At 35.1% G+C, this 23,017-nt stretch overlaps 4 protein-coding genes across 5 annotated transcripts; 1 reads left to right on the top strand and 3 right to left on the bottom strand.

Moving 5' to 3' along the window:
- The first annotated feature begins 1,040 nt into the window (after positions 1-1,040).
- LOC120768252 lies at positions 1,041-1,810 on the top strand. Its single transcript, XM_040094846.1, has 2 exons — positions 1,041-1,441; positions 1,644-1,810. The coding sequence occupies exons 1-2, from the start codon at positions 1,100-1,102 to the stop codon at positions 1,782-1,784; spliced, it is 483 nt and encodes a 160-aa protein (XP_039950780.1). The 5' UTR covers positions 1,041-1,099; the 3' UTR covers positions 1,785-1,810.
- An 85-nt stretch (positions 1,811-1,895) lies between these two features.
- On the bottom strand, positions 1,896-4,392 carry LOC120768251 (repressor of RNA polymerase III transcription MAF1 homolog). The gene is made up of 3 exons (XM_040094845.1): positions 3,012-4,392; positions 2,637-2,914; positions 1,896-2,584 (listed from the first exon to the last, which is right to left on the bottom strand). The coding sequence occupies exons 1-3, from the start codon at positions 3,366-3,368 to the stop codon at positions 2,530-2,532; spliced, it is 690 nt and encodes a 229-aa protein (XP_039950779.1). The 5' UTR covers positions 3,369-4,392; the 3' UTR covers positions 1,896-2,529.
- A 2,886-nt stretch (positions 4,393-7,278) lies between these two features.
- LOC120768032 (molybdopterin synthase catalytic subunit-like) lies at positions 7,279-7,942 on the bottom strand. Its single transcript, XM_040094523.1, has 2 exons — positions 7,794-7,942; positions 7,279-7,721 (listed from the first exon to the last, which is right to left on the bottom strand). Exons 1-2 carry the CDS (start codon positions 7,923-7,925, stop codon positions 7,413-7,415), a joined length of 441 nt encoding a protein of 146 aa, XP_039950457.1. The 5' UTR covers positions 7,926-7,942; the 3' UTR covers positions 7,279-7,412.
- LOC120768033 (molybdopterin synthase sulfur carrier subunit) lies at positions 7,915-8,433 on the bottom strand. Of its 2 annotated transcripts, none has more exons than XM_040094524.1 (2): positions 8,327-8,433; positions 7,915-8,251 (listed from the first exon to the last, which is right to left on the bottom strand). In XM_040094524.1, the coding sequence occupies exon 2, from the start codon at positions 8,199-8,201 to the stop codon at positions 7,932-7,934; it is 270 nt and encodes an 89-aa protein (XP_039950458.1). In that variant the 5' UTR covers positions 8,202-8,251; positions 8,327-8,433; the 3' UTR covers positions 7,915-7,931. The 2 variants fall into 2 exon arrangements, with proteins under 2 accessions (XP_039950458.1, XP_039950459.1); XM_040094525.1 differs by having other exon boundaries at positions 8,408-8,423.
- Positions 8,434-23,017: the final 14,584 nt, after the last annotated feature.

Below are 23,017 nucleotides of genomic sequence, written 5' to 3'. Positions count from 1 at the left end.
TCAATGTGAATAGGTGGAATGAAACACATAGTGATTATTTAAAAATCCAATTATGATATGCGATTTGCATTACAATTATCTATCCACCAAACGCAACAATACATTTGGGATCAGTTTAACTTTTGTTAATTAAATTGGGGTTTTCTCGAGTAATTTGATCAAAAGAAAATAACAACTACGTCGACACTAACTGAAGCATTAGCGTTCTTTATAAGGGGCCATACACGACACACATGTGCGCTCGAACTGTATGAAATCGTTTCGCATTCACGACATACAAATCCATTTTGCGTTCGTTCTTCACACAGTGAACATGTGCGACAGGCAAGCGGAACATTTTTTGGAATTTATTTCTAATGTAACACTTTTATCTATTTCTTTGTATTTCGTTAATAAGTTATTCCAACTTTTATTTTTCTCAATTTTATTTTTATATTTATCACTGTTCGTTTGCCAAATTGCCAATTCATTTTTTATAAGATCAATAAATTCTGATACGAAATCTTTATTAAGGAGGGAGCCTGCTTTAGAAGCTTCAAACAATCGATTTTTTTTGCTTAAATCTCTTTAAAAATTATCTAAGAATATGTCCCCAAAGTTATAGATGGGAATTCGAAATATTATCGAAGCTAGAAGGGAAATAGTGACCGAGCGTCTAGCAGATATAGTATGAGCGCTTGGGCAAAAACGAAAACTTTGATTTCATTCGACCATTCGATCTTCACTATTCGGCGACACGAGAGAAATGAGATTTTGTGTGCACACATCGGCATACACGACACAAATGTGTGCACACCGATCGTAAAAAATCAAACATTTTCGCGAACTTGGATTGATATGAGCACAAGCCCATACACGAGTAAAGCGCAATCGCTCGCATACCGATCGAACGCACATGTGTGTCGTGTATGGCCACCTTAAGCTCTGTAACGTAGAAACTAAATACTATTTTTTTATACAGTTTACCCTGTATTTCTGTTCTTCATTTCACTTTGTCCCATATGTCATTCTTTGTTTTTATTTTTATTTGTTACTGAATATTTAGTAAACAAGTGCATTATTGCGACCAAATATTTTGAGTACTAAAATTGTCGGAATCATGTCTGCATCAGCTAGAAGCAGTGGTAAAATAAACAAAAAAGATAAAAGTACAAACAACGTCATAAAAATACCTAAAAGTGTGTTTGAAAGGACATTAGAAGTGATAAATAATCCGCAACATTCAACATGGACTGACCGAAATAATTCTTGCGCAAAAGCTATTCATCGTAGCGCAGAAAATAACATAAGGGGAATGCGTTCAGTAGACATTTGCACAAAAATGTTTTTAGCAAGAACTTGTTTAATGAAGCGGGACATTAAAAACCTGGCAAAAGCGCTTACTGTTACTACACCAAGTGGCGGACGAATAGATGTCAGATGGTACCCACTTTGTGTAAAGGTAACCTAATAAAAATATTCAAAAGTAATTGAAATTTCCAAATATAGAATATTTAAAAAACCTTATATATATATATAAATGACATTCATATAGCGATATTACTTTTTAGTAATTTCTGTAAGATAGATGTTATATCAAATTCTTTGTTCATTTAAAACAAGAACAGACTGACATTATGTATATATGTATATTTTAATTCCAGTATGGAGTACTTTGCTTGGCGCATAAGAACCATCCTTTATTTAATTTATACCTGCAATCATTGGCTTCATCAGATAATAGCGAAGAAACTGTGAAAAAGTGTACACAATATTCTCAAAATGTAGAAACATGTAATAAATAAAGCACAACGTGCAATTTAAATCTGCATTTTATTTATTTTTTCATTACATACTAATATTACATATGTGTTTGAGTTCAAAGTGAATATTAAATTTTAAGGACTAAAACGCACGATTCAACGAATATGCTGTTTTTTAGTAGAGTAACACTAGCAAATATAATCTTATTACTAATAGAACGATACATTTAAAATCCATAGCAAATTTTATTTGCTTTCGATAACCGTTTATTGAATGCTAACGCATGGAGTGCAAACTTCAAATAAAAACATATCCAAACATTGAAAGTGTACAAATACTGAATACTCCATAAAATATCAATCTTCTTCAATACTTTTTATATGAAGTATTTCTTCTGGAATATGTTTATGTTAGAAGTTCAAAGTTTTAAACTAAACTATTGGCATCGTGTATATTTAGAGGCACAAATTCTCACATCGCAGCTCTCACCTGCCTTTATGCCAATAAATATACTTGAAAAGATACATACAGTTAAATACATTATTTATTGTTAACCTTGCAGGATCTGAATACGCATACCTACGGTTCATATAGTCTTCACGAGTTATATTTTTGTAAATCCTTTATAATTGTAAGTAATGGAGTAATTGTAGTATTACATCCGACTAACAAGCAGTTTTTTCCATTAATCGTTGTGTAACTATTTATGTTCATTAAATGTTAAAATTATTAATTGAAAAAATCGAACTGTGTTCCGGTATTTTTTTTAAGTATTTTGCACAGTCCTTAATAAACATCATCTTCCATGGAAAAATCGGATGTTTCTCCGGCGTAAATTGAACTGAAAACAGAAAATTTATTATAATGAGTTTTAAATAATGTAATTAACTTACTTTACAGCACGACATGTAAAGAAGACGATGCGTTTTAACTTTTTGTTATAAAAGAAGTAGTTAAAAGACCACAAACAACCGGGTTCACCAAAAGGATCTGAACTCAAGTCCGGATTGTAGCTGTAAATGTCACAATCAGATAAGTTAATTTCATCATCTATAGCCGTCCATAAGGGTTGACGTAAAACTTGATATTGGTCTCCAGCTAAAGCCGATAAATTCGAATGAACTGAGTTCATCACCCACTGTAGCGAAGGTTCTTTGCTAAATTCATGAGACTGTAATGGAAAAACAAAATATTTGGTCAAAAATTAGCTGAGCTCCAGGATACCGTCGGAAATTCAACGATAAAATAATTTTTGTTATGAATCCTACCTTGGCATCAGAAAAATCGTAATCTGGTTCAAATGAAGCATTCAATGTAGCAATCAAGTAGAAAAGAGTCTTGCGAGATATAGTATCGCAAAGGATTATTCCTTCGTCCCCCGACTGGCTATTGTTGCGATGGAAGTTTGGTGAAAGGTCAGCTAAGGTTTGTGGTGGTGAAAGTGCTTGTAGATCATGTGGTCCAACACCGTGTGTATCAGCGGTGAATCTTTTATATAAAGCTTTATCGGCCGCTACCATTTTGCAGGAATAGCTCTCAATACGACCAAAGATTGTACTCCCACCAGTTTGTATAGACAATGCATTATTAATCGCCTCAAAACGCGAACTCTCCAACAACTTCATTTTGCAAAAGAATTAGTTATTTTCCAACAACTTGTTAATAAAATGTTAAGATGATTTTGACCGTTGCAATAGTTATAATTATAGCGTATTCCGTATGATTATTTTGATCCTGAAGGCTTCACGTATTTATTCCCGTCTTGAAATCTTTTACATTAACGATGCATATAACTTATAGGCCTAATTATATTGTAGACTCACGCAAATACTTTGCAATGGTCAATCTAAACACAAACTCTTATTCTCGCCGGTTGGCTAGCAATTCTGAATTGTTGTTTTGGGTATACTATCATTGCCGTTGTCAGATTTCCACATATGTTTGTGTTCTTAAACATCGTAGATGGATGAACAATTAGTCTCTTTTTAACTATAACGCGCTTTACTTTTGAGTTATACAACTTAATTTGATCACACTGCTTAGTAAACATTACACTTTGGGCAACAAAATGTCTTTATTCTATTTATATAGCGATCCGCACATAAATTCTTCACAGGTGTATTATATAATTTTATTATTTGAATAACGGCACTGTAGGATTTCAATTGTTCAGAACGAAAACCAAACAAGTCGCAAGCAAGCAAAAGGTCAAAATATTCAAAATGGCGTACACTGGATCTTGTTTGTATACTATTTATACCAGGTATTTGTTATTAGATTTAGTATAAAATTTTTCCAATAGGTAGTACTCAAACCTATTTAAAAAAGCACTCTTTCCTTCGGCCCGATTCCACTTCTTCTATAAATGTTCAAAGTCACCTGAATCACTCATTTTTGCATATAATATTGACACCAACATTACCAGGAACAAATATATGTATACAACTAGGAAAGTAAAATCATATATTATATATGCAAATATTTCTACTTCAGGGTTTCTTTCGCAAAAATTCACCAATAAGTTTTCTGAGTTTTCACTGCAATCGATTTGGCATAAATAATTTCTCTTCCTCACAAGGAAAACACAATTAGAAATTCTTTTGGTATACGATTAATAAAATGGCTCACTTCTTAGTCGTTTCTTTTTTGTGATTACTTTTCTCTAGTATATATATCCGGTTATTGTTCGTGTTCAATATTAGTTAATATGAAATCGGTTCTTTACTTTCGCAGTTAAGGCTCATTCAGGTTGAGACAGTTAACAGTTTATTTATTACTTTAACTTTGCGATTCTGTACTATTTTACAATTTTTGTGACTTGAGACGATTTTGCTATTCTGTAAGTGACAGTCAAAAAATCTGGCACGATTCCGATTACTTTGGCGGTCGAAAACCAGTTTTTCCCACGAAAACATGTTTTCATTGTCGGTCCGAACATAGTATAAGGAAATTATTACTATTCACTTTTGCATACTTTAAACTATTTGTTACTTTTGTTCAAGGAGTGGGGAAAAACGTAACACATTGCCATTTGATGTTCAATGGTTTTCTCGCTCTAATCAATTGCAATTATGGCAATATATATAGGCATGCTGTCTCGTTTTAAGTTACCCTTATATGCGAACCTTATTTGTTAACAGAATGACATACATTCGTTATCAAATCTCGTAATAGTTTGCAAATGGTAACAAATACTTTTGTTAGCTAATAGGTATCCTATGTGTTATACAGCCGTATTCTGAGAAAACCTCACAACTGATTTGAGATGTTTGCTGTGAGGTTTATTTTGTGACGTTATACTTGCTCACACACTCACCACATGAAGTGAAAAGAACTTTGCTGTGAAGCAGCTGTTGTACAAAAAGAAACAGGATAAAATAACATCCTTTATTATTATTTTATCCCGTTATATTAATTGGTTCTGGATTTTTGTACTGGACACTGAACGAATCAAGTGAAATTTAAAATTGTGCTATATGAGAAATAGGCGTGGTTAGAGTCCGATTTCGCTCATTTTCACAGCGTGGCATAGGAATATGAAAATAATGCCACATTCCAAATTTTATAGAAATCGATTTGTCGGGTCCCGCGATGAGGGATTTCACCAAATAGTGAGCGGTGCCACGCTTATAGTCTAATTTTTACCACTATCCCTGTAAAGCCCTGTCATACCATCACGGCGGAAATTTTTTACGATTTATCGCGCTTTGAATAGTTTTGAAAAGTACCGTTATATGGAGAGTGAGCGGAGTTTTCATCCGATTTCATCCATTTTCACACTATCGGTAAGAGTTCGTGTAATATTCACGCTGGGCGAATTTGGTTGTTGTAGCCACGCCAGCTTTATCAAAAGTTTTTATCCACAGATGCCCCTTGCTAGTGCGATCCTCTGTTCGAAATTACAGGATTATTGCTTAATTTAGTGCTTAGTTATGACACTTTATAGGTTTTCGGTTAATGGCGATATGTGCGCGTAGCAGTGGTCCGATTTCGACCATCTACGAACTCGAATTAGGGAACTTGCATACCAAGTTTCATCAAGATATATCAATTTTTATTAAAGTTACAGCTTGCACGGTCGGTTGGTTTTCAACTTTTCTCATCACCCTGATATATATAACTCTATCAGGGGTGTTGTGGAATCCAAGACAGAATTGCTTAGCTGTCAGAATTGCTAATTCTGATTATCAATGGTGTCACAGAATCTAATTGGATTTTCGTCTTTTCGAACATATGCAAAACCAATATTCGAACCAGCTGATTCCTAATGTGACAAAACTTGCAAATGAATACATTTGGAAGCAATCCTATTAAATTTTTTGATGAGTTCCGAATTAAAGAAAGATTTTAAGAGATAGTATTTATCGAATGAATAAAGACGTATTTGGGTGTTAAGTTACGTATATTACGTTTTGTAAATCTTCTTTAAGGGGAACGCCTGCTTTAGAAGCTTCAATAAATTGATTTTTTTTTATTAAATCTCTTTAAAAATTATCTGAGAAAATGTCCCTAAATTTATAGACGGGAATTCTAAATATTGTCGAAGCTAGAAGAGAAATAGTGACCGAGCGTCTGGCAGATACATATATGAGCGCTTGGGCAGAAAGCGAAAACTTTGTCTCGGTTTTTCATTTTTCTTAATTGGCGGGCAGGATTGAAAAAAACTAAACGTATGGAATTGGGGCAAAGTTTATTATCTTTGGCATTAAATTATCTTATATTTAAACTTAAAAGAACTAAGAAAAGTTAAGTTTGAACATATGTTTAAACAACATAAAGTAACATTTTTGTGGTCAACTTGAACATAAGTAAGTTATTAACAAATATGAATCTCTTTTAATTTTTCGTTTCCGATAGAAATTGCGACCTGCATACTGCCCACCGTCCGACAAATGCACACGCGTGATGCATCGGGCAACTGCTTCCCTAAGGCAGAATATCAAAGAATTCGTATCCAAAAAATTTTCGGGTGATTTTTATATATATAACTATAAACCCTAGAAATTTCGCTTTAATCAATTATTTCCTTCCCTCCCAAAAAAAACATCAAAAAAATTGATTTTTAAGCCTCTAAAGCAGACTCCCCCCTTAAATATCCGCATTTTTTCCAAAACTCAATAATTAAGACATTTTGTGTTTTATACTTATGTTTTCCCCTATAGAAATAAAGATAAATTAATTCGAAATAATAAAATAACTTGATTTCTTAACTTATATTATAAATCTGTGAGCGACTATCTTCTTGCTTTGTTTCTGATAGCAAAACCGATAAAATTGGTTTCCGTGACACCCGAAACCGATACAAATTCTGTTTCGAATATCAAACCAATAATATCAGAATTCATGACACCTACTACTTTTTTTGAACGGTTTCAATTTTGATTCCGACAATTATCAGATTCCACAACACCCCTGAATACTCTGTAGCAACTGTTTGCAAGAGTATAATACAGAAATAAAAGCGAAATGTGAACTTATTTCAACGTTTAAAGTGTATATTTATATAAAGGTACAAATGTGAAAAAATTTAGTTAAACATTGAGAAATACCATGTGTTTTGAATAAAATTGTTTGAGTTTTTAATCGCGAATAATTTGAATAATATAACTCTTAGCAGCATTATATTTGGAATCGTGCCCTGTTGATAGTATATTTTATAAAATACGTAGTTACTTAACCCACTGGCATTCTTTATTTTGTTTCCAATTTGAATCTCCATCGCTATACAATTTTTTTTTCCAAATAGGTACAGATTTCTTCAAATGTTCAATAGAATATGAAACTGCCTTTAATGCGTCTTCTCGATGGGGAGACGATATAGCAATAACTACGCTTGCTTCCTTTGGTGCAACTAAACCGAGACGGTGATGTATTGCGATGTTCACTACATCTTTCCAATGGGAGCGCACTGCATCGCAAATTTTTTCAAGTTCTTTTAGAGCCATTATCTCGTATGCTTCATATTCAAGCGAATGTACCTATGTATAATGAACAATCATGCTTGCGTAATACTATCTAACTCTTATTATTTGAAGCACTTAAATACAAACCATTTTTCCGTCAAACGAATTTCTAGCCGTCCCTACGAATATGGAAACAGCACCACAATCTTCACGAAATATCGAATTTGTAATGGCTGCAACATCCAAGGGCTCCCGGGTAATTGACAAAAAATTAGCCATACCTTTTTACCCTCCACTAATAGCTGGAATAATAGCAACCTCGTCACCTTCTTGAAGATTTACTAAATTATCACAGTAACACTCGTTTATTGCTATAACACAACTATCCCTTATACTATCTACTGCAAATTTTTGGCAAATCTGGTTTAAGAGTTTCGATACGTGTATGTGTTGTTCAGTAATAAAAGTTGTTGAGCTTAATCCAGAAATTTCACGCGCTTTGGCAAAAAATAATACTTTAACTTCCACCAAATTATCTTCTGCGACGCAACTCATTACCAATAGTATTTAGAAAATTACAAGTATAAGACCAGTCGGATAAGATACTATAAGATAAGTGAGGACAAAATTTACAGAACAATTAATATCAACCAATTTTTTTGTCCTAAAAGTCGGATTACCGTGGGATTCTGTATTGTGAGATAAGATATTTACAGAACAATTAATATCAACCGATTTGTTTGTCCTACAAGTCGGTTTACCGTGGGATTCTGTATTGTCAGATAAGATACTATAAGATAATTAAGGGCAAAATTTACAAAACAATTAATATCAACCGATTTTTTTCTCCCACCAGTCGGTTTTTCATGCGATTCTGTACTGTGATACAGACTCAAGTCTCTAAATTTGAGACTTTAAGTTAGAGAAAATTTTTGTGACTTGAGACGATTTTGCTATTCTGTAAGTGACAGTCACAAAATCTATTACATTTCATTATTTAGAGATGTTTTTACAATTGAATGGAAATAAATATGTTGATAACAAACATTAAATTTTCTATAACATAGCCAAAAAACATAATTTCCGAAAAATAAAATTATATATTGACTTTGTTTCATAATATTTACGAAATTTATGTAAAATTGATTTATTTTTAATTTTTTCGTGTTTGAGTTGCTTACAAAATATAAAAAAACGACAATCGATTAATATCTATGATGATCTCTATTCAGTATATTCAAAATGTCAAACAAGAGTACCTTTTAGTTATGTGACCTACTAACTACAAGGTCACAAATTTGAGACAATATTTTGCGACTAACGCTGGAGACTGTTTAGTGAATAGTAACTAGTCACAAATTAAGACTTTACCTCAAAATGTCTCAAATAGTGACTAGAGACTGCTTACAGAATCGAATTGTAATACTGTTAAAATTATTACTATTTACTTATATTATTTCACCAATCGCTTTTGATAATCTTACGACATATGTACATAAATTTCGCAGAAATATCTAAAAACTAATTGGTTTAAATTTGTTTTATATACTTTTTGCTTTCATTGAAAGATTACTATGAAATAGTTTCATCTGACTAATAAGAAATATATTTAATATATTTTTCTTCACTTCCGCTTATTATTATATTAGTTACTCGGGTCCACCTTTCAATGAACGTTTTCTTATTGGCAAGAGGGAAAATATGTATTACAATATTGAGAGATTTTTGGTGACTTAACACAAACTTTTACAATAGTAAATTCTTCTAATAAGTAATATGAGTAGTGGCGGAAAAAGTTGGTCCTGACTTTATATGGTAAAAAACGCATCTTGGAAACATTTAATTTGTCACAGACATATTAAAATTTTTTGTGTATAGAAATGAGAATTTTCTATCCTAGTCTAAGTTTTTCAATAATCGTTCTTGAAAATATAAAATTAACCAGTCCAAAGCGTTTTCCTGGATTTGGTCTGCATTATACTCATTAATGCAACTGATTCCTTAATCTAACAAAAAAGAATTTTTTCTGCAAGTACTCAACTCTTGCAAATAATAACAAACCTTCGATCATATTTCTGCAATGAAGATACTGATAATAAAATTCCTTAACCCGTTTAAGGTTTCCAAGCCACTATATTTGTTAGTCACCCGTGCAAGAGCACTTCGCCAATCATAGCGATTGGCTATGAATCTCAACTCGGCCTAGCATCTAGTTGAGATTTAAACGGCAATTACATATAGATTACATACAGGGAAAGTAATAGGACTGATTTTCTTCCGACTGTATTAGGTAGAGGGCGTTCCTAGCTAAAGAACGAGCGACAGGTCAGTTGTCTTCGAGCGCCTGGAGAGTCTGAACGAAAATTTTTGCGCGACGTGTTTCTGTGAGTGGTGCAAGCCGAAAATGCAACGTTCCTTAGAGCAGAGGTACGCGATTAAATTCTGTGTGAAACTCGGTAAATCTGCGATAGAGCGTTTGATATGATCAAGCAGGCTTACCCAGATGTTGTTTTAGCAAGAAGTGGTGTGTTTCGGTGGCACCAGGCCTTTTTGGAGGGCCGGGAAGAAGTCGCTGATGAAGACCGTGCTGGGAGACCTGCGACTTCGACAAACACCGATAATGTTACTCGTGTGCGCAAAGTTTTGAACTCAGACCGTCGACTAAATATTCGTTTAATTGCCCAGATGTTAGATTTAGGAAAATCTCTGGTTCATGCCATTGTGATGGAGCACTTGAACATGCGCAAGGTGTGTGCGAAGATCGTCCCAAAAGCGCTCACTGACGACCAGAAATTGCGGCGAGTGGAAGTCTGCCAAGAAAATTTGAACATGTGTGAAAGTAACCCCAATTTTTGAATAACGTAATCACAGGTGACGAGTCATGGATCTTTGAGTATGAAAATGAAAGGAAAGCATTTTGAAACAACAGAGGGGATCCAAGCAGCATGCACCACTTCTCTCAAGGCCTTCAGTGACGCCTTCAATGCTTGGAAATTGCGCTGCCAGCGCTGCATCGACGCAGAAATAGCCTATTTAGAACGTTTTTAAGGAATTATCACGATTGGTTCAATAAATTTTTTTAAAACAACTCAGTCCTATTACTTTCCGGACAAACCCCTTTACCTACATTTACGAATTGTAAAGTACTGTAATCAAGGAGATTACAGATTCTACCTACATCTCTCCAAAGCCAACTAGCAGATAGATCACTGCTTATTTACCCAAGAACGCTAGCAGAAATTTCGGTCGGAAATTCTTACGGCCGAATTGAAAATCTAACCGAAACTATTGATATCGGTAGTGGTGACTTGACGCCATATACATATGGAATTTTGATTTCTCCTCACGTGAACGAATTTATTTTACTATTATTTATTGTACTATTTCTTATTTTCTACAGCAATGGGTTGAAGAAGTCACACGATAGGGAGTCCCATTCTATGACACCTCGCTTGGTATCGAACGGCTCGGAGAGGTTCTTCCTGATCCTGACGGAGTTTCTGGTGTTAGTCAACGTCAGTTTGCATAGTCGTATTAGCTTTGTAGGGATACTAAGTTCAGACATAGAGGCATAGGATAGTTTCCATTCGTTCTGTCGAAGGCGGCTTTAAAATCGACGAAGAGGTGGTGTGTATCGATCTTCCTTTCATCGATATTTTCCAATCTTTGCTGTACAGAGGCGGGTTCGTATCTTCGCTACAACAAGATAGTGGTACAAGTCGATGTTAGGTCCTTGGAGTGTACGCACGTCGAGAACACGGGAGACGTGTCTTCCATCTATCACAACATTATTGATTTGGTTAAGAACTTTTCGATCTAGAGACAGCTTGATGAATTTTCTTGTGCTGGAATTAGTACTTCGCCATGGAAGCTAAATTTTCCTACTGTTATACCAAAGATTCCTTCTTTGCCAGCCCTGGCGTTAAAATCGCCAAGCGCGCTCCAGCCGCTCTTAAAAGGCATCTAGTGAAAACTAGTAATACGTTCAAAATTGTTGCTCTGATGCGGATTGGATATTTTCCAATCTTTGTTGTACAGAGGCGGGTGCGTATCTTCGCTACAACAAGATAGTGGTACAAGTCGATGTTAGGTCCTTGGAGTGTACGTACGTCGAGGACACGGGAGACGTGTCTTCCATCTATCACAACATGATTGATTTGGTTAAGAACTTTTCGATCTAGAGACAGCTTGATGAATTTTCTTGTGCTGGAATTAGTACTTCGCCATGGAAGCTAAATTTTTCGACTGTTATACCAAAGATTCCTTCTTTGCCAACCCTGGCGTTAAAATCGCCAAGCGCGCTCCAGCTGCTCATAAAAGGCTTCTAGTGGAAACTAGTAATACGTTCAAAATTGTTGCTCTGATGCGGATTGTGACTAGACGCTCATTCACCAGAGTGAATGCCAAGAACCGAATTTCGCTCTTTTATATGGCCACTGTAGTAAATTACACAAGGACCTACTCGTCAACGTCCTTGCATCGCCCATCGCATTTGTTTGGCGGCATTGATGTCAGCCTTTACTTTTACGAAAATATCAACAAGCTGAGCATCGGCACTTTCACAATTTAAGGACCGGATATTCGAGGTGCATGCTCAAGCTCCACACGGTTTGGCTACCGCATCTTACACAAGGATTACCCACATACATACATAATAGCCCTAGAACTGTAACTGCTTACCTAGAGGCATAGCTATACCCCAATACTACCTAAAAGTTACTCACTGTACATATCAAGTACACTTTGTCTTCGCACTTCGGAGTGCCGATTTCTTTATACCCTGAACAGGGTATGTTAATATTGCCACGAAGGAAACATTGCATACTCTTTAAAGCAACTGCACCAGAGATAAAGAGATGTTTAACTCATCTCTCACTGCAAGTGAGAGAGCAATTGCTAAACGTCCAAACCTACTGAACTTTGACAGCTAATCGAGTTCAGCAGGTTTTGACGTTTATCAATTGGAAACGAGCGATGGCCAGATTGAAATCTTAATTAAATTAAATAAATTTGTGAAATTTAAAGATATTTGATGAAACGTTTTGTAATTTGAAGCATCATAGTTTTATTTTAAATGGAAAATGATTAAAAACATTTAATGATTGAGAGCTAACAAGCTTAAATCCTATTATTGGGTATTGAAAGGACAAAAGTCAGTTGTTATAACATTCTTTAAAAAGATTTAAATAGTTTCTCCATTTAATAAATAACCACTACTTAGTAATTTTTATTCGTACTAAATGTTGGGTATTGGGTTGATAAATGCCCAAAAATTGTTATTTTGTTCAATCTGGCAATAATGGAAAATGTTATAAAAAACGCTAATTTTGAGGCGCTCTCACACTGGAATAAGTTTAACATCCCTTTATTCCTGATCTGCACCATATATTAATGATTAGCGTGAAGAGCTCAGTCAATTTAGTCATGTCTGTATACATTAAAGAGAGTAAATTTTTTTCTATAAAATTTCGTATGCGGTAAATGTTCTATGGATTATTCTGAACAACTTTGTCTAAGAGATTAAGGTTCTAAAACCGGTTTCGAGCCACCGGTTTTTAAGTTTAAATAAGTAAGGAAAGCTAAGTTCGAGAGCAACCGAACATTTTATACTCTTGCAGTGGCGTAGCTACAACTTCGAGTGCCCGGAGCCAAGGATGTTCTGCCGCCCCCCTTTATCTACCTACCTACAAGTTTCATGAGGTGGTTCGAACAAAAGTGAATTTTTACAAAATATCTTCTGAAGTTCCAAAATTTTCACAATACGGTTTTTGAGGAAATTGATAGTAAATTTACAAGACATCTTATTAAAAGCCATAGAAAAAACCCATTTTCGCCCTATATCTTGTACACTTTTGACACAATTTTCAGGAATTTTTGCCCGAATTGGCAGCAGCGAAGATCGTTTTGCCGCCCCCAAGACGTTGCGCCCGGGGCGACGGCCCCCTTCGCCCCCCCCCTAGCTACGCCACTGTACTCTTGCAACTTGCAAGAATCAAAGTCTTGGTATAAAACGTCAGCCAGAGGATCAAAATCTAAGCATTTTTATATATGGATATGTACATATACTATATCGTCACCTGAAATGCAAAATAACGTATCATCAAAAAATTCAAAAATGAGTTTTTTACTGATTACGATTCACCACATCATATTACATAAGTGTCGCAAATTTTAAGCTTCTGCGAACAAAAATACCCAAGCTATATAAAAATTCAAAAAAGATCATCAAGTGCTTGATTTCGTTAAACAAAATATCGTATCATCACTGTATGTAAATACCTCAGGGCAAGAAGTATATGTGCATTATTGTGTTGAGCGATTTCTTTTCTCTCAATAACGGTATCAATCTCTTAGGTATGCAAATGGTTTTTGTTGTATTTTTTGTTTCATTTCCATGTGCATAATTCTGCTTTAATATAAATCCTTAGTATCGTTAGAATCAATTTGTTGTCAGTCTCGTGTTTTCCTTAGGAAATAAGTATAAGTGCAGTAAGTATTAGTGCACTTTGGATTGTAAACAAGAGAAGTTAAGTGAAGTGGTGATATTTTTAGTTGAAAACTAGTAAGTAAAATTACTGTGCATTTTTGTTACACATAATACTTACGCCAAATGTGGTTTAAGGTTAGAATGCCACGTGCTACCCATTTATCGGAAGAGGAGCGCGGATTAATAAGGGGCTTAAGTGAAGCGGGTACAAAAATTACTGACATAGCCGCCAGAGTGAATCGTCATAGAAATACCATCAGTAATTTTCTTAAAAACCCGGAGAGTTATGGCACAAATAGGTGCTGCGGCAGACCGACTAAATTTGATGAACGGTGCAAGCGAGAAATTCGGCGACTAGCAAGTCAAAAAAACATGTCATGCCTGGAAATCAAGACGCATTTAGATCTCAATGTAACTAGGAGAAGAGTCCATCAAGTCTTGACGCAAAATAAATTGATAAGGTATGAGTCCCGAGAACCTGTGCCTAAACTATTGCCACGCCACATAAGCGCACGCTTGGCATTTGCCAATAAAATGAAATTTTGGACCGATGAGTTCCAAAATGTTATTTTTTCTGACGAGAAGTCAGTATTGGCGCGATGTACGTCAACCCCGCCAGACTCGACACAAGCGAAATCACGGTGGCGGATCGCTAATGATTTGGGCAGCTTTCGGATATGCTGGAAAGTCCCCGCTTTGCTTCATTCCCAAAAAGACAAATGCGGAAATATACGTGCAGCTGTTGGATGAAGTGCTGATAGAATTTGGTGAGAAACTCTACGGAGATTCCTGGATCTTCCAACAGGACAACGCCCCAATTGACAATTCCCGCATTACAAAGGAGTTTTTTTCATCAAAAAACATAACTGTTTTGGAGTGGCCAGCGATCAGCCCGGACTTAAACCCAATTGAAGACTTGTGGGGAATACTTTCGAATAAAGTCTATAGGAATGGCTGCCAGTTTGAAACCATTAAACAGCTCAAAGATGCTTTGCTCATTGAGTGGGATGAAATAAGCCATTCAACATTAAAACAATTCCATGCCAAATAGAATTAATCAAGTATTTTTAAAAAAAGGCAAGCATATTAATTATTAGAAACACAAAAATAAATTAGTTATTTAACATGAATTTAAAATAATAATTATGCACATATACTTATGTATTTCCTAAGAGCTGTTAATATTTAATTTTTATTTGCTTTATAAAAAGCATATTGAAATTGAGAATCTTTTTTTTTTGTTAATTTTTTGTACTACTATTAAAATAAATTGTATTGATAAGTTTCAATTCATTTGCAGAACTTTAATTTGAAATTAAGTTGATGTACATAAGTATACTATTTCCATGAGAGTATAATAGAGTGTTCTTTTTATATCGAAGCTAGCCTTCATTTATTGTTTATGTTTATTTTTAGTGATTAAGTTCAATGTGCTTTGGTTAGTTTAGGCTACATCGTTGATCGAACGTGGACTACTATATACATCCATATATGTAGTCCTTTGTGAGGCCATAGAAAAGAAGAACTTCTGTGGTCGAACTTATAAATTAACAAAACGCTTCCCGCCAGTTCGGTGGGATGTCTGAAGGTATGCGCCCCCAAGTGACTAAGTCCTGACCTCCCTAACGCAAGACAGCCAAGAAGGAAGTGTTGAGTTGTTTCCACCTAATCTTCTTCCATACAGCTTCTGCAGATGGCGTCTGGTAGGATTCCCAGCCTTACTGCGTGGAAGCCAATAGGGCAATGGCGTGTTACAAGCCCCAAAACTAGGGAAAGGCTGCCTGAGAGCAAAGAGATCACTAGGTCTCATGCGAACGATCTTGGGACAAAAGACTTTTTCAACAGCGTATGTAAAAATTGTGGCCCAGCAGTAATAGAATAGGATACGGGAGCACAGATCCGCTCCCATTCTACCGATAACGGTTCTAGGGTGCCTCTTCTTGCTAGCTCATGTTTCTTGCGATTCCGCTGGGGTCTGGCACTCATATCATTCTTATCACAAAGGCACTAGATGCTATTGATAGCGAGGTTAGTCTTCGATCAGCTCTGAATTCTCTCATTGTTATTGAGTTCGAGACTGGAATCGCCGCTTTCTGAGTCGATGGTCACTCCTCTGAAGGAGGCTGCACTCCGGAGTAGTAATTCTACTGCTACCTTAATGGCTACAATCTCGGCCTGGAAGACACTGTCCCTTTTATTTAAATTTTTTCTAGTACTTATGCACATATTCTTCTTCTTAATTGGCGTAGACACCGCTTACGCGATTATAGCCGAGTTAACAACAGCGCGCCAGTCGTTTCTTCTTTTCGCTACGTGGCGCCAATTGGATATTCCAAGCGAAGTCAGGTCCTTCTCCACTTGGTCCTTCCAACGGAGTGGAGGTCTTCCTCTTCCTCTGCTTCCCCCGGCGGGTTCTGCGTCGAATACTTTCAGAGCTGGAGTGTTTTCATCCATCCGGACAACATGACTTAGCCAGCGTAGCCGCTGTCCTCTAATTCGCTAAACTATGTCGATGTCGTCGTATATCTCGTACAGCTCATCGTTCCATCGAATGCCGTGGCCAACGCGCAAAGAACCGTAAATCTTTCGCAGAACTTTTCTCTCGAAAACTCGCAACGTCAACTCATCAGTTGTTGTCATCGTTCAAGCCTCTGCACCATACAGCAGGACGGGAATTATGAGCGACTTATAGAGTTTAGTTCGTCGAGAGAGGACTTTACTCTTCAATTGCCTACTCAGTCCGAATTAGCACCTGTTGGCAAGACCAATCCTGCGTTGAATTTCCAGGCTGACATTGTTGGTGGTGTGAATGCTGGTTCCTAAATAGACGAAATTATCTACAACTTAACATTAATAACAAAAATTACATGAAATATGAAAAACTTGTAACTGTTTTTATTTAAAATTAAAAAAAGTATTAATATTCAAATTTTTAATTTTTATACAAATTTAGATTGATCATACGTTATTTTGTTTCAGAAATTAAAATTCAAAATAACGTAGGACACCTACTATAAAATTTGCTTAATTTTTTCATTATTTTTTTTCTAAAATATACTTATGTATATGTAGGTTCATGTTAATTCAGATTTGAAAATTTCAATGTCTCAAGTGGTTTTCTTTTTATACGGTTTTTTGCTTCTCCTGTAAACCTACGAAAAGTGATGGGCTTGAACAGTTTATGTTGGATTTGAACAATTTTTGTTCATAAAGTGGCATACACTAATAGGATTATTCCTACGAAGTCTTATCCCGTTATATAAACTGCTTTTTGATTTGTGTACTGGAAAGTAAAAGAATCAAATGGAATTTAAAGCGCGGTTGTGGTTAGATTTCACCTATTTTCATACTGAGACATAGGAATATAAGAAGAATGCCACGTATCAAATTTTGTCGAAATCGGTTGGTCGGGTCCCGAGATATGGGATTTCTCCAAAAAGAGGGCGGAGCCACGCCCATCGTAAATTTTCTCACCGGTTCCCATAAAGTCTTCTCGTACCATCTCGGATGTTTAATTTCTCTGGCGTATTTAGTTATTGATTTATTGAGCTTTCAGTGGGTTTTAACAGTACCGTTATATGGGGCGTGAGCGAGGTTATCTTCCGATTTCGATCCATTTTCACACTGTCGGTAGGAGTTCGTGCAATATTCATGATGGGTTGTTGCAGCTTTATTGGTTTAGGAGATATGCGCATTAAACTTATTAGAAGGCAGGCCACACCCACTTTTTCAAAATTTTTTGCGCACAGATGCCTCTTGCTACTTCGATCCCCTGTACGAAATTAGAGTTTTATATCTGAATTTAGTGCTTAGTTTCGGCACTTTATAGGTTTTCGGTTAATAGCGTTTAGTGGTCGTGGCAGTGATCCGATTACGCCCATCTGAGACAAATAAGAAACCATACCAAATTTTATCAAGATATCTCAATTTTTACTCAAGTTACAGCTTGCACGGACGGTATATAACCCTATATCTATCTCGCTTAGTTTTAGGTGATACATACAACCGTTAGGTGAACAAAACTGAACTACTTGTATACTCTGTAGAAACAGGTTGCAAGAGTACTGGGTGTGTACCAACCGGATGTCTTAGAAGACGTGGTAAAGAAGTTAAGTAATACTCTCTTCAATGAAGAACATTAGGTCTTCCAGCAAAATTTTGCTGCAGCACACAAAGTAAAAATCACCCTGTAAAGACTTAAAAGCACCTGGAAGTCCAAATTTAAACCCATTGGGCGACAGTTATTTCACTACAACAATTTCGTTTTAAACGTTTTTTATTCAAAATAGAAGAAGTATCCAGAATATTAAAATCATAAAAAAGTTTATATTTTTGGATGAAATCTGTTTGGAAATGATAAAAAAGAAAGAAATTCATGTAGATCTAAAAGCGATTTAAGGCTGTTTTTATACTCTGAACAGCGTATATTAAGTTTGCCACGAAGTTTGTAACACACAGAAGGAAGCATCGGAGACCCTATAAAGTATATACTTACATATTTAAATGATCAGTATGTTGAGCTGAGTCGATTTAGCCATGTCCGTCTGTCTGACCGTCTATCCGTCTGTCTATAAATATAGTAGTTTTGAAATCTTGCAAACGTCATTTTCTCTTCAAGAAGCTGCTCATTTGTTGGAACTGCCGATATCGGACCACCATAACATATAGCTGCCATACAAAACTGAAAGATCGGAATCAAGTTCTTGTATGGAAAACTTTCACATTTCACAATGTATCTTCACAAAACTTGACACAGGTTATTTTCTAAGATAATAATGTGATATCAGAAGAAATTTTTCAGATCGGCTTACTATAGCATATAGCTGCCATACAAACTGAACGATCGGAATCAAGTTTTTGTATGGAAAACTTTCACATTTGACAATGTATCTTTACCAAATTTGGTATAGATTATTTTCTAAGGCAACAATGCAATCTCCGGAGAAATTGTTCAGATCGGTTAACTACAGCATATATCTGTCATACAAACTGAACGATCGGAATCAAATGCTTGCATGGGAAACTTCCTCATTTGACCATATATCTTCACAAAATTTGGTATGGATTATTTTCTAAGGCAACAATGTAATCTCCGAAGAAATTGTTCAGATCCGTTAAATATAGCATATAGCTACCATACAAACTGAACGATCGGAATCAAGTTCTTGTATGGAAAACTTTCACATTTGACAATTTATCTTCACCAAATTTGGTATAGATTATTTTCTAAGGCAACAATGTAATCTTCAAAGAAATTGGTCAGATCGGTTAACTATAGCATATAGCTACCATACAAACTGAACGATCGGAATCAAGTTCTTGAATGAAAAACTTTCACATTTGACAATGTATCTTCACCAAATTTGGTATAGATTATTTTCTAAGGCAACAATGCAATCTCCGAAGAAATTGTTCAGATCGGTTAACTATATCATATAGCTACCATACAAACTGAACGATCGGAATCAAGTTCTTGTATGAAAAACTTTCACTTTGACAATTTATCTTCACCAAATTTGGTATAGATTATTTTCTAAGGCAACAATGCAATCTCCGAAGAAATTGTTCAGATCGGTTAACTATATCATATAGCTACCATACAAACTGAACGATCGGAATCAAGTTCTTGTATGGAAAACTTTCACATTTGACAATTTATCTTCACCAAATTTGGTATAGATTATTTTCTAAGGCAACAATGTAATCTTCAAAGAAATTGGTCAGATCGGTTAACTATAGCATATAGCTACCATACAAACTGAACGATCGGAATCAAGTTCTTGAATGAAAAACTTTCACATTTGACAATGTATCTTCACCAAATTTGGTATAGATTATTTTCTAAGGCAACAATGCAATCTCCGAAGAAATTGTTCAGATCGGTTAACTATATCATATAGCTACCATACAAACTGAACGATCGGAATCAAGTTCTTGTATGGAAAACTTTCACATTTGACAATGTATCTTCACGAAATTTGGTATATATTATTTTCTAAGGCAACAATGCAATCTCGAAGAAATTGTTCAGATCGGTTAACTATAGCATATAGCTACCATACAAACTGAAGTGCTTATATGGAGACTTTTTCATTTGATGATATATCTTCATGAAATTTGGCATGGATTATTGTCTAAGGCAACAATGTAATCCCTGAAGAAATTATCAAGATCGAGTCTCTATATCATATAGCTACCATACAAACTGAACGATCGGAATCAAGTTCTTGTATGGAAAACTTTCACATTTGACAATGTATCTTCACCAAATTTGGTATAGATTATTTTCTAAGGCAACAATGCAATCTCCGAAGAAATTGTTCAGATCTGTTAACTATATCATATAGCTACCATACAAACTGAACGATCGGAATCAAGTTCTTGAATGAAAAACTTTCACATTTGACAATTTATCTTCACCAAATTTGGTATAGATTATTTTCTAAGGCAACAATGCAATCTCCGAAGAAATTGTCCAGATCTGTTAACTATATCATATAGCTACCATGCAAACTAAACGTTCGGATTTAAGTTCTTGTATGGAAAACTTTTTCATTTGATGAGATATCTTCACGAAATTTGGCATGGATTATTGTCTAAGGCAACAATGCAATCTCCGAAGAAATCTTTTAGATCGGATAATTGTACCATATAGCTGCCATTCAAACTGAACGATCGGAATCAAGTTCTTGTATGGAAAACTTTCACATTTGACAATGTATCTTCACCAAATTTGGTATAGATTATTTTCTAAGGCAACAATGCAATCTCCGAAGAAATTGTTCAGATCGGTTAACTATAGCATATAGCTACCATACAAACTGAACGATCGGAATCAAGTTCTTGTATGGAAAACTTTCACATTTGACAATGTATCTTCACCAAATTTGGTATAGATTATTTTCTAAGGCAACAATGCAATCTCCGGAGAAATTGTTCAGATCGGTTAACTATAGCATATAGCTACCATACAAACTGAACGAACGGAATCAAGTTCTTGAATGAAAAACTTTCACATTTGACAATGTATCTTCACCAAATTTGGTATAGATTATTTTCTAAGGCAACAATGCAATCTCCGAAGAAATTGTTCAGATCGGTTAACTATAGCATATAGCTACCATACAAACTGAACGATCGGAATCAAGTTCTTGTATGGAAAACTTTCACATTTGACAATGTATCTTCACCAAATTTGGTATAGATTATTTTCTAAGGCAACAATGCAATCTCCGGAGAAATTGTTCAGATCGGTTAACTATAGCATATAGCTACCATACAAACTGAACGAACGGAATCAAGTTCTTGAATGAAAAACTTTCACTTTGACAATTTATCTTCACCAAATTTGGTATAGATTATTTTCTAAGGCAACAATGTAATCTCCAAAGAAATTGGTCAGATCGGTTAACTATAGCATATAGCTACCATACAAACTGAACGATCGGAATCAAGTTCTTGTATGGAAAACTTTCACATTTGACAATATATCTTCACCAAATTTGGTATAGATTATTTTCTAAGGCAACAATGTAATCTCCGAAGAAATTGTTCAGATCCGTTAAATATAGCATATAGCTACCATACAAACTGAACGATCGGAATCAAGTTCATGTATGGAAAACTTTCACTTTGACAATTTATCTTCACCAAATTTGGTATAGATTATTTTCTAAGGCAACAATGTAATCTCCAAAGAAATTGGTCAGATCGGTTAACTATAGCATATAGCTACCATACAAACTGAACGATCGGAATCAAGTTCTTGTATGGAAAACTTTCACATTTGACTATGTATCTTCACCAAATTTGGTATAGATTATTTTCTAAGGCAACAATGTAGTCTCCGAAGAAATTGTTCAGATCGGTTAACTATAGCATATAGCTACCATACAAACTGAACGATCGGAATCAAGTTCTTGTATGGAAAACTTTCACATTTGACAATGTATCTTCACCAAATTTGGTATAGATTATTTTCTAAGGCAACAATGTAATCTCCGAAGAAATTGGTCAGATCGGTTAACTATAGCATATAGCTACCATACAAACTGAACGATCGGAATCAAGTTCTTGTATGGAAAACTTTCACTTTGACAATTTATCTTCACCAAATTTGGTATAGATTATTTTCTAAGGCAACAATGTAATCTCCGAAGAAATTGGTCAGATCGGTTAACTATAGCATATAGCTACCATACAAACTGAACACATAGTTACTAAAAGAAATGCATCTGTGAAGGGTATATTAGCTTCGGTGCAGCCGAAGTTAACGTTTTTTCTTGTTTTCCATTAAGTTTATGTTAATACTAAATCTTCTTCAAATTTTAAATAACTATAAACATCTAAAAGATCCATTTTCTTTATTAAAAAACCTTAATGTTTCTAGTAAACAACCTGGCTCAAAAGAACTAGTAGATAGTCCAGTCATTTAAGCTTAAATTAGGTAAGAATCTCGGAATTCGATATACCCATTTATTTGTCTGTACATAAATACTTGTATATTGACACCCTAAAGTTGTCTCAAAACCTACATATGGTTAGGGTATACCGAGGTGAACTTACTATAATGACTGGACTAAGAATGTTTTTCTTTGAATGAAAACCACTGGCCGGTTACGTCTTTAGACTTACTTAAACACATAGTTACTAAAAGAAATGCACCTGTAAAAAGTATGTATATTAGCTTCGGTGCAGCCGAAGTTAACGTTTTTTCTTATTTTTTATTTCTTCTACCTATTATTTCGCAGTAAATATAGCAGCAGTAAAAAAACATTTTTGAACCGTATAGAGGGGTATTTCCTTGCATTTCCTAAGCAAGTTTACTATATGTAATATTTTTTATAGTGTCAGAAAGTAAAAACTTCCTCCATAAATATAAAAT

This window comes from Bactrocera tryoni, chromosome 2 (genome assembly GCF_016617805.1).
Source record: "Bactrocera tryoni isolate S06 chromosome 2, CSIRO_BtryS06_freeze2, whole genome shotgun sequence".
NCBI classification, from domain to species: domain Eukaryota; kingdom Metazoa; phylum Arthropoda; class Insecta; order Diptera; family Tephritidae; genus Bactrocera; species Bactrocera tryoni.
The sequence above is the reverse complement of the archived record's forward strand: the minus strand, read 5'-3'. Positions and strand labels throughout refer to the sequence as shown.